Source organism: Lampetra planeri, chromosome 2 (genome assembly GCF_965212315.1).
Source record: "Lampetra planeri chromosome 2, kcLamPlan1.2.h2, whole genome shotgun sequence".
In the NCBI taxonomy this organism is placed as follows: domain Eukaryota; kingdom Metazoa; phylum Chordata; class Hyperoartia; order Petromyzontiformes; family Petromyzontidae; genus Lampetra; species Lampetra planeri.
Genome location: NC_136108.1, coordinates 33080135 through 33092336, shown reverse-complemented (window position 1 = coordinate 33092336; position 12202 = coordinate 33080135). Strand labels below are relative to the sequence as shown.

The 12202-nt window shown below is 50.8% G+C and overlaps 1 protein-coding gene across 1 annotated transcript in view; it reads right to left on the bottom strand.

Annotated features, from left to right (window-relative positions):
• LOC144732089 (epiplakin-like) overlaps positions 1-12202 on the bottom strand; it is a 51602-nt gene that overhangs the window by 26000 nt on the left and 13400 nt on the right. The window contains exons 2-5 of the mRNA XM_078613356.1: positions 6107-6168; positions 2612-2701; positions 1755-1832; positions 389-481 (exon numbers count right to left, since the gene is read on the bottom strand). Of these exons, the coding sequence (XP_078469482.1) occupies positions 389-481; positions 1755-1832; positions 2612-2701; positions 6107-6168 (323 nt within the window). The remainder of the gene's footprint in view (positions 1-388; positions 482-1754; positions 1833-2611; positions 2702-6106; positions 6169-12202) is intronic.

Here is a 12202-nt window from a genome sequence, read left to right as displayed (position 1 = left end):
CCGTTACTGAATTACTGGCGCCCATGCAATGGGTAAATACGCTCGCGTATACTGCCGAGGTCGGGTGTACGCGTTCGCGTATTGCCTGGAAAGGGCGCTATATACATTCTAAATAGGATAGGATCGACTGCCTGGAGGCGCGTGTGGATTCCCTTGAGCCGTGTGTTGCCTACTTAGAGTCGTGTGTGGACTGCCTTGGGCCAGGACCGGTGGACTGTCTGCGTCGTGTGCCGTTTCAGTCATTGGAACTCGGGTGATGCAACGCTCATTTGGCCATTGGCCGAATAAATGTGCCAACGTTGGGCCCGTGGTTGGTAACTGTTGGACCAAAGTTAGCCCCAACGTTTTACTTCGGATTACAGGTGAGGGCAATGCAGCCGGAGCTCACCTGGAAGTGACCAATGATGGTCCAGATGAGGCCCAGGATGAGCTTGGGGTTTCCGTCCACGATGTCATCACTGCGGATGTTCACCAGCTTCACCTGCGGAGCAGCCACGAGCATCATTTACCAGGTGCCACACTCTGCTGATGAAGACTCCGAGAAGTGGAAGCCAGTCCAGGGGTTTGCCTGTTGCTACAAACGCCACTGGGAGGACATTGTTCCAGGCCGATGGATTTGAACGGCACTTGGTTTTTTGTTGTTGACAAGAAAGCTCTGTATCATGGGACCTCCTTTGCCAGTACCAAAATATACTAATAGGGTTTTTCCCCTTTTTTTCTGGCAACAAAACTGACACCTTTTTGCAAGGAATCATGTTTACATTAACCACAATACTTGCAGTCAAATGCAAACAAAAAACAATACTCTGATAATTTATGCATTGTCCTTGAAACTGATTGGTCCACACCAGAGACAGCTTTCGTGCGCCTTTTGGCGTCATCTGGTTGAACACCATATGAGACTAGGCTCTAAAGAAAACCCTCTCTGGTGTGGACCAATCAGTTTCAAGGACAATGCATAAATGATCAGAGTATTGTTTTTTGTTTGCATTTTGACTGCAAGTATTGTGGTTAATGTAAACATGATTCCTTGCAAAAGGTGTCAGTTTTGTTGCCAAAAAAAGGGGGAAAAACCCTATTAGAGAAGGATCTGTGTTTATTGTAGTTGTTTACGATTATGGAGGTATGTATGTTGAACTTCTTTCCCACTGTACATAGCCAACCGTGCTAATCTGAGGTGCGGGATTAATACTTTATTCAGCACTTCATTTCAGCCGGGTCGGATCTGTCCAAATCGGCAACGCGGAAATTATTTCCGCTCCCAGCACACCAAAGCCAGTTTATAGTTTGCTTGTGATCGATTGATTGACACAATTAGCCTTAAGCTGTTTTACAAGATGGACCACGCAGAGGGCTTTAGTGAAAAAAGGGAAGTTACACCGGCGAAAAAACCACAATGTTGCAGACACCGAGTATCGAACTCGATCGAGGGAAAACAACAACATCCCTCAAGTCACGCACCACTCAAGCAACACTTGACAGCAGGGCCAACACGGAAATATATAACAGCAACTCGCGTGGGCGGCTCGCTAACCACGCGCGCAAGAAAAAGGACATCTTAAAATCAAGGAAGGAATTTGAAAAGGCCAGGCAAGTTATGGTTGTGGCTACGAGGCACGTGTCTGCTTCAGTCTTCCAGCGACACAGAATATATTAACCCTGGATTTGTTATTATTATGATGATTCTATGTTTCAAGCGTCAAGGTACCTGTAGCGTGCGTTTGTGTGGAGTTCGGAGCGGGCGGCGCACTCACGTTTTGATTGCGCAGGAATTCCAGAGCGAACTGCACATTCTGGCGCTTGTGGAAAGCCATGCTGCCCTTCTCTCGCGGCTGCACACGCACGCGGAGAGGGGGTCACGCGTTAGCGGCGGCGTCACACTAACAGTGGGGGTCACGCACGTGGAGAGGGGGTCACGCGTTAGCGGTGGGGTCACACTAACATTGGGGGTCACGCACGCGGAGAGGGGGTCACGCGTTAGCGGCGGCGTCACACATACAGTGGGGGTCACGCACGTGGAGAGGGGGTCACGCGTTAGCGGTGGGGTCACACATACATTGGGGGTCACGCACGTGGAGAGGGGGTCACGCGTTAGCGGCGGCGTCACACTAACAGTGGGGGTCACGCACGTGGAGAGGGGGTCACGCGTTAGCGGTGGGGTCACACATACATTGGGGGTCACGCACGCAGAGAGGGGGTCACGCGTTAGCGGCGGCGTCACACTAACAGTGGGGGTCACGCACGTGGAGAGGGGGTCACGTGTTAGCGGTGGGGTCGCACTAACATTGGGGGTCACGCATGCGGAGAGGGGGTCACTCGTTAGCGGTGGGGTCACTCTAACATTGGGGGTCAAGCACGCGGACAGGGGGTCACTCGTTAGGGCGAGTCGCGCTAACAGTGGGGCTCACTGATCGGTGGGGTCGCAAATTAGTTCACGGCTCGGCGGCCACCCGAATAGACACGCGGCCACGACCCAGTGTGCACGACGCCATGTGAGTTAGCTGCCGTGCCATGCATGCACGTTGGTTCTATCGCACCGTACGCAGCCAGCCGTGCTAATCGGAGGTGCGGGTGTGCTGGCTTTGTGTGCATTGTGCATTCGTGCGGTCACCAGCTTCTCTCCGGAGAGGACCTCCAGCAGGGAGATGAGGTTGTGTCCATCTCGCAGGTCCTCAAAGAGGTCGGAGATTTTAGCGTTCACCTGCAGGGGGAGAGAAAGAAGGAACTTTCGTACGGAATAACAACAACAACAATAATAATAATTTAAACTCGTAATGCGCCGCCTCTGCACAGCATCAGCTCGCTCTCGGAGAGAGAGAGAGAGAGCGCGACTCGTGTTATGTACGTATGCTGAACTTCTTTCGCACCGTATGTAGCCAACTAATCGGAGGTATGGAGGAAGGACAACAAACTAAACACACACAAAAGTAGTTTTGAAGAATTGACTCAGTGGTGCGAGGAGGAACCACGAACAAACGGGAAAGGCGATCCTCTATATGTAAAGGTGTTTGCAAATGAACGAGTGTTTATGTGTGGGAAGAAACTGGGCTGCCCAGAGAAAACCCACACATGTGAGGGAGGGGGGGTGGTGGGGGCAGGCACCACTCTATCCCACAAAGCTTGGAACAGGTGGAGCTTAATCCACCACACTTGCTGGACCGCCTTCGGGCAAGCCAGAGTATGGAGTGCCCGACGTTTACGATCCGCGAGGGAGGGAAGCATGTGCCCAAATGACCCGGGAGGTACACGGACTCGTCAGAGATTGTGGAAGCTAGGCAGGGTTTAGCCTAGACGGTGCGGGCATGGGTTAAGGCCCGTGCCAGGCATGCCGGCACGTTGCAGGCGGTTTACGCGGTTGAGCCACGACACGACGTGGTTAAGCAGTCAGCAGAAGGCAGTGCAGCAAATTGTATTGTTGTTGTGGTGTACTTCTAAGCTCCCACCTGACCATCATGGATGAAGTATGGTCAAAACAGCCAACCCCCCCCGCCCCACACGGTGCGAGGAAAGCATGATAATGCGAGCGACACATCTGCTATTCACATCGAGTTCAGCAGGAGGGGGCTCCAAACACCCCACCCATACATCTTGGCAGTGGGGGCAAAGCAATATACACCCACCCCCACCCCATATAGCCTTCATGGCTACTCCACATTTGATCCATTGACTACGCCACATAGGTCCACTGGTCTCTCTAATAATGTGCAGTGAAGAAGGGCTGTTGCCCGAAACGTCACCTATTAATTCTTGTTTTCGTGTTAAGGTCACAGTGTTATTAATGATGTGTTACTTTTATTAATGTCATGCATGCCTGCGTACCACTGCCAACGCAGCAGCAGCAGCAACAAGTATCACCAACCATCTGTCATTGCTCGGCGTGTGGATTGAGCGCCGTGGTTTGCAAGGGATGGATGTGTTGGGATGTTCGCAAGGGGTGGATGTGTTGGGATGTTCGCAAGGGATGGATGTGTTGGGATGTTCGCAAGGGGTGGATGTGTTGGGATGTTTGCAAGGGATGGATGTGTTGGGATGTTTGCAAGGGATGGATGTGTTGGGATTTTCGCAAGGGATGGATGTGTTGGGATGTTCGCAAGGGATGGATGTGTTGGGATGTTCGCAAGGGATGCATGTGTTGGGATGTTCGCAAGGGATGGATGTGTTAGGATGTTCGCAAGGGATGGATGTGTTGGGATGTTCGCAAGGGATGGATGTGTTGGGATGTTCGCAAGAGATGGATGTGTTGGGATGTTCGCAAGGGATGGATGTGTTGGGATGTTCGCAAGGGATGGATGTGTTGGGATGTTCGCAAGGGATGGATGTGTTGGGATGTTCGCAAGGGATGGATGTGTTGGGATGTTCGCAAGGGATGGATGTGTTGGGATGTTCGCAAGGGATGGATGTGTTGGGATGTTCGCAAGGGATGGATGTGTTGGGATGTTCGCAAGGGATGGATGTGTTGGGATGTTCGCAAGGGATGGATGTGTTGGGATGTTCGCAAGGGATGGATGTGTTGGGATGTTCGCAAGGGATGGATGTGTTGGGATGTTCGCAAGGGATGGATGTGTTGGGATGTTCGCAAGGGATGGATGTGTTGGGATGTTCGCAAGGGATGGATGTGTTGGGATGTTCGCAAGGGATGGATGTGTTGGGATGTTCGCAAGGGATGGATGTGTTGGGATGTTCGCAAGGGATGGATGTGTTGGGATGTTCGCAAGGGATGGATGTGTTCGTGGGGGAGACGGGCATCTTTGCGCGTTCTGCTTCGTACGTTTTTGGGGGGGTTGGGGGGGGGCCGTGTGAGCCGTCTCGACCGTGCCTCGCGTCGTCTGCCGCCGTCACGTCTGTCTGGGGGTTGGGTTAAGGGTGTGGGGGGAGTGAAGTCTCTGGCTCGTCGTAATCACGGCAGACGCGACCCTGCCCATGTCAGCCGAACGCGCGCCACGCCCAATGTCAATCCGCCCTTGGCATCTTTGCCCACGTTGCACCGCCACCACCGCCAAGACAAAGATCCCCCGTGTAGCCTTAACAGACGGTGGGGTCAAGTGCTGTTAGCGAGTAGCACCTATGAAGGCCGGCACGGCACACGAGGGGGTGGGTGGCCAGAACCACGCCCGACCGCCTTTGTCTCCCTAGTGGCGATGTTTACACACCGCACCGGGTACTCATTTGAGGCTGAGTCGAACTAGGGAGAGGCTCAGGACCGAGTCCTGGTCAGTCGGCGTGGTTGGGTTGCGTCTGGTTGTCATTTTTTTCATGGATGCGGTTCCATTATTCGAGTCACAGTTTTTTTTTGTATTTGCAACAACGGAATGATTAAACCACGCCAGGTGGATCGTCAGGCAGCTCAGAGAGGCTCGCTCCTGGATCTGTCGGTTGCGAGTTCACATCCTGCTTGGGTGGGTTATCACACCAACCCACAACTTTCACATTACAATAGAATCAGGTAAAATGTTCCATGAAAAAAATATAGCAAGATGAGCAACGATAATCGTCGTACGACAACGATATGCAATTTGTACTTCGAGTATTTACGTTTAGTGATTTGCTTACTCCAATCGTGTTGTTTGTATTGTTTGTTGTTGCAACTTTCTGACCCACCCCTTACTGGACATGTGTGAAAAAGAGCTTCATAGCTCATCGGATTTCTCCGGGATAAAAAAAATATTCTGATATATAGATGTTGATGGAGCTAAACGGATGATTCTATCATCGTATATCGTAGTATCGGCGTATTGCGGCCACTACATAGAGTGCGTGGCGGTGGTGGTGGTGATGATGGTGGTGGTGATGGGTGGGGAGTGGGGAGCGGTCGTGTAGTGGTTGCGCTACGAAACCCGGAGACCCGAATTCGACTCTCGCTCACGGCCAACATCGGTGACGATTATCTGAACCGGCCATAGGCCTCCCCTAGGTCGACTCAGCCTCAAATGAGTACCTGGTGCGGCGGTGTGTAAACAACGCCACTAGGGAGACAAAGGCGGTCGGGCGTGGTATTGACCATCCTCATCGTGTGCCTTTCCGGCCTTCATAGGTGCTCGCTAACAGCACTTGCCCCCAACAGTGTGCTAAGGTGATGGGGTGGGGGAGCCGTTGCGGCGGGGAGTACCTTCTGCAGGTGATTGTTCACCCACTTGGTGAAGGTCTTCTTCTGGACGCGCTCGCGCTCATCTGCAAACAGACAACAAGAACAACAACAACAACAAAATAAATACAAAGGCGCGGGTGTTTAAACGCCCCGGGTTGACGCAGGGGAAATGCTTGCGCGTGTGTTTGCTCGGTTGTCTGAACTTGTCAAGGCGATACGGGGCGCGGGGTGCGAGCGGTCTCTGTCTGTGCGCGTGTCGGGGGTGCGGCAGCGTTGCGGTTAGCACGCTGCGCTGCAAACCCGGCCGGCCGAGTCCGACTCACGGTGACGATAAACACATTGTCCTGCGGAGGGAGCTGGTAGGAACGTTGGGTTGCTCGGTCAATGGCCAGGGTCAACGGCGGCGTGGTGTATTCCGCAAATATGCCCGACTGTGAGGGCGGGCACAAGCCGGCGTGAGTAGGTTAAACGTTGAGTTTTATAAGGGCACCGCGGGGTGACCAGCCCCTCCCCACCCAGCCCCACCCCTCCCACCCCCCACCCAGCCCCACCCTCCCCACCCAGCCCCACCCTCCCTACGCAGCCCATCCCCACCCTCCCCTCCCCACCCAGCCCCTCCCTCCCCACCCAGCCCCTCCCTGCACGACGGACGGACACAATAATCCCCTGTGGGCTGGTGGAACCAGTGTGTTCCTACCAGTATTATCTGAACCTACGTCGACTCAGCCTGACATGAGTACAGCCTGACGTGCGGTGTGTGTGTGTATAAAGCATCAGCACCGGGGAGACAAAGGCGGCCGGGCGTGATGCTGTGTCACCGGCTTTCATAAGTGCTCGCTAACATCACAGTCTGCTAAAAGGCTACGTGTGGGATCCTTGTCTTTGTACAAACCCCTCCATGTGTTTTCTTAACCAACGATGAAGGGGAAGGTTGATGACACAACGCAGATGTTTCTGTGAGCGCTCACACACACCACCCACCCCCAAGCTCACCCACCCCCACGCTCACCCACCCCCACGCTCACCCACCACAACCCTCACCCACCACCACGCTCACCCACGCTCACCCACCCGCCCCCACGCTCACATTTCCATTCTCGCTGCTCGGGGCATTTGTTGAGGCGCGAAAGTCGGAAGTGTCAAAGGAGGTAATAGTTGGCAGCATCACGCCCGGCCGCCTTTGTATCTCCAGTGCGGAGAGTGGTTTGTTTTTGTTTAACACCGCACCAGGTACTCATTTAAGGTTGAGTCGACCTCGGGTCACCGGTTTCGTAGCGCGGTGCGCCAATAAGCCACCGCTCCCAAACGAACACACCCACACACCCACACACACTCACGTACTGTATTGACATTCACACTGACATGCACAGACAAAGATCCCCCGTATAGCCTTAACAGACTGGAGGGCCAAGTGCTGTGAGCGAGCACCTATGAAGGCCAGCACTGCACACGAGGGGGTGGGTGGCCAACACCACGCCCGGTCGCCTTTGCCTCTCCAGCGGCGATGTTTATATACCGCACCAGATACTCATTTGAGGCTGAGTCGGCCTAGGGGAGGCCCAGGACCGGTTCAGATATAATCGTCACCGGTGTTGGCCGTGAGCTGGAATCGAACTCGGGTCGCCGGGTTCGTAGCGCAGCGTAGCGCTAACCACTACACTATCGCTTACCACTGTATACGCATCTTGCCACGGTGGCGAGATGTTAACTACCTCGCCTGGTATACATGAGGTTCGGGGGTTCGCTGCCGATCTTGACGCCTGCTCTATATTTGGAGTTTGCGCGTCTGTCTCTCCGTGGTCGCGTGTATTTTTCTCCGGGTCCTCCGGTTTTCCCCTCCACATTTAGAATCATGCGTTTAGAGTGTTTTGGCTGCTGTACATCTCCATATGATGCGCCGCTTCCTGGAGGCATTATCTGTGGCCAGGTCGTTTCTGACAAAGAGCTATGATAGCTCAGTGGGCTTTACCCGATTAAAAAATAGAATAGTTTAGTTTAACTTGTGACCCCCATTTCATTCTCTAAAACGTAATATTTTAAGTTGAGAGTATTTCGCTGCTACTCGAAGTTTCCACACGATGATAAGCCACTTTGTTGAGCTATCATTTGTGGCCAGGTCTCTTCTGAAAATGAACTTCAATCGCTCAGTAGGCTTCACCTGGTAAAATAAAATAACATTTGTTTATAGTTTCGTTTATAGCATCGGCGTCTTGCGGTGCGATTGTCACCGTGTGGAGTTTTCTTGTCGGTATTGTGTTTGTGTACCAATGCCAGCGGCAGCAAGCAAGCAGCAACCGCGCATCACCGGATTATAATTCGTTCCGAATGGGTAACGTGACCCCATGCAATGATGCCGACAGGACAATCTGGATTGGATTGGGGGGGGGGAACAAATGTAACGCAATTGAAGAAAGTACTGCAAGACAACCAATTTGCACGTAGTCACAGCCGGTAAACGTGGGCGAATCGATGATTTGCCCGTTGATTGATTGATTGGTGTCGTTAGTTGAATTCATCAATGTACAAGGTGCTTCAAAAAAACGTTAACGCTTCTGAGAATTTGCAACAATGCCGATAGTCCTATCTAAGTGTTAAAAACATGTTGAAGCACCCTGTCTTTCGATCCGCCTGCATGTACACACCTGCTGTATATCCACTGCTGGATGAGAGCCTCCCCCCACCAACTCCTCCGCCCTGCGGGTCGTGACTTTTGACCACCGCGTTGGTGAAGGCGAGCAGCATAGAACGTGGCAGCATAGAAGTGTAATAAACGACTTCCACGACACGTTGACACTTGCGTCCTTTCTTTATTAGTTATGACTGCACGGCTCCACACTCTCTTTATATGTCACCCTCTCTCTCTCTCTCGCCGCATGCACGAGCTCTCTGCTCCGTCGTTCCCACGCGGCTTCCCTCGTCTCTCGCTTCCCCGCGCACCGCTGGTCGACGGCTTCGCTCGCAGCTGCCACGTGGTCGGTGGCTGACGAGATGGCGGAGATGCAGTCCGGACCCAGGCGTCCACACCGAACCCCAAGTCCTCCTCCTGCCTCTCCTTATATCCTCCTTGGCGGAGCGAAGCCCCGCCTCTAACCACGCCCCCTTCAGAACCTTCTCGATGGTTCCCGCATGAACTTTGGCCCATGTCGAACCCGTAACCCTGATTGGCTATGACCGATGCGGCAATGCTTATGCAGCCCTCCGTATGTCGGTGTGCTCTCTCATTACAGAAGTACTCTGTGTGATGGTCGCAACGCAGTCCCGAAGCAGCCCCGTTGTATGCAATGATCGTGGTGGGGGTCACCCAACCCAAAGGACAACTGATACTCAAAGGTTTTTTCGGCAAAGTCACGTAGGTAAAAAATTATAATAATAAAATAATAGTAAATGAAAATAACTAAATTAAATCACGACGTTTCGGAGGCAACTCAAGTCTCCGTCTTCAGGTGGGACCGTCACAGCCAAATTTACTGTATCAAGTGAAGGGGAATCCAAGAGACAAGATCCTTAATTCTAGATTTGAAGCTTTCATGACTGCAAAGATTCATATTCTTAGGTTTTTTCGGTTAAGTCACGTAAGTAAAACATCAAAATAAAAATAAAATAAAAAATCACGACGTTTCCGAGGCAACACAAGTCTCCGTCATCAGGTGGGACCGTCACAGCCGAATTAGCTGCATCAAGTGAAGCAATGATTCAAGATGTAATCCCTTATAAGCAAGTTGAAGGGAGGTGGAGAGGGGGGGAGAGCTTATCAGACTGTGGTAGCCAATGAATGGAAACGTATCGGGAGGGAGGAGGAGCGGTGATCAAAGACTGCACGTAGTGCTCAACACAATGAATGAACACGTGTCCTCCTCCCTCCCGACACGTGTCCATTCGTTGTGTTGAGCACTACGTGCAGTCTTTGATCACCGCTCCTCCTCCCTCCCGATACGTTTCCATTCATTGGCTACCACAGTCTGATAAGCTCTCCCCCCCTCTCCACCTCCCTTCAACTTGCTTATAAGGGATTACATCTTGAATCATTGCTTCACTTGATGCAGCTAATTCGGCTGTGACGGTCCCACCTGATGACGGAGACTTGTGTTGCCTCCAAAACGTCGTGATTTTTTATTTTATTTTTATTTTGATGTTTTACTTACGTGACTTAACCGAAAAAACCTAAGAATAGACAAGATCCTATATACTGGTTAAGGGGAGGGGGGAGGAGCTTATCTAAATGTGGCAGTCAGGGACTGGGAGGGGGTGGGCGGGGCTAGAGGGGAAGGTGGGCGGGGCTAGAAGGGAATGTGGGCGGGGCTAGATGGGGAGGTGGGCGGGGCTAGAGGGGAAGGTTGGCGAGGCTAGAAGGAAAGGTGGGCGGGGCTAGAAGGGGAAGGTGGGCGGGGCTAGAGGGAAAGGTACAGCTGTTCAGCACCTCCGCAAGAATTACAGCCGGTGTTGGCTTCCAAAACCAAAAAAAAATAGCAGCACTGTTAAACGCTGGGGATGTCAACAACTCGGTAAAATAGACTAGTACCTGTCAAATAAGATGGTACAAATATGCGCAGTTAAATCTTTGTTACATGGTTAATAACATCTTTCCAATGATTGCTCAATTTGTACCCATCATCAGTCACGAAAACTTCAAATCTAGAATTACTGATACTCAAACCCGCTGAGCTTGCTCGGTCTCACGAGATCCAGCGAATTCCCGTCGATTTGGTCACAAGCAGACGCCGCATAACTTTGTGCGATTATCATCGTTGTCGATCAAGAGCTGCTCACTCAAAGGTCTCCCAGTACGCTGATAACAACAAAAACACACACGTTCTTCAATAACAGTGGCCTTAAAAGGAAATGTCTACATGGTTGCCTAAAATCCATGCCACGTCGGATTATATTTATTTTAACAAATCACATAGGGCTATTTTCTTTAGTTTAACAAATGTTAAAAGTGACTGCCATTAACATTAAAACGCATGATGGCTTTTCTGAGGGATGAAAATACAATATATCTGTCAGGGTAAACCACATTATTAACGTCTTCAGCAACTGATCGATGCACACTGCCAAATTTAACACACATGCCAAACTAATAGAACTCGTTCGTCTTAAGTAACATTTTCTTAACATAGTTTTAATTTCATCTGAAAAGGAAGAGGAAAAATAGATGTTAATGATAATAGATAGATGATTAACTTAAGCAAAAATAAAATAAAATCCAGTGTTAAATGAAATAACCCTGTGTCCTGACTTTTCGACCACCCTTTACAATAGGCGACGTTTCAAGCAATGGCCCTTCTTCACAGCAGACAGATTGTCTCGTTTTTGGCTAACGGCGCTTTTTCATCGCATCCTGAGTGATGAAGAAGGACCATTGCCTGAAACGTCGCCTATTTTATATTTATATTTTCCCCTTTTAAGGCCACGCAGTGTTCTTGACGAATGTGTTTGAGTAGTAACTACTCTTTGGTTCTTTCGGAAAAGTCACGGAGAAAAAATTTTAATTAAATAAAAATAGAATACGACGTTTTGATTGCAACACAACCAACCATCATCAGGTACAAATGAATGAAAAAACAAACACAGTAAACTTGGAAATATAATGCAATACAACACAGAGTCGGCCAACACAACAGTCAATACCCCACCTGGTTGATTACGTTCTTCCAAAGATTGCTAAATTTGAGAGAGAGAGACAAAACATAGACACGAAGACACACACAGACAGACACACAAGCAGAGAGAGACTCACACAGAGCCACACAGAGAGAGACACACACATAGGCACACAAGCTTTGAATATAGTTTGTTTGAGTAGTTTTTTTGTTAATTGTGCACCACTGCCAATGTAGCAGAAGCAGCAGCAGCATCGCCGAATCGCGGACGCCACAGTGGCTGGGAGATGTTATTTCCCTTGCCAGGTATACAGGAGGTCGTGAGTTCGATCCCGACACTGACACCTTTATATTTGGAGTTTGCATGCTCTCCTCGAGGTCGCTTGTATTCTCTCCGGGTCCTCTGGTTTCCATTTTTACATTTATAAGAAACACGCGTTTCGATTGTTTGGCTGCTACAAATGTCCACGTGATAAGCCACTTCGTTGTGCTATCAATACCTCAGTGGGATTTACCT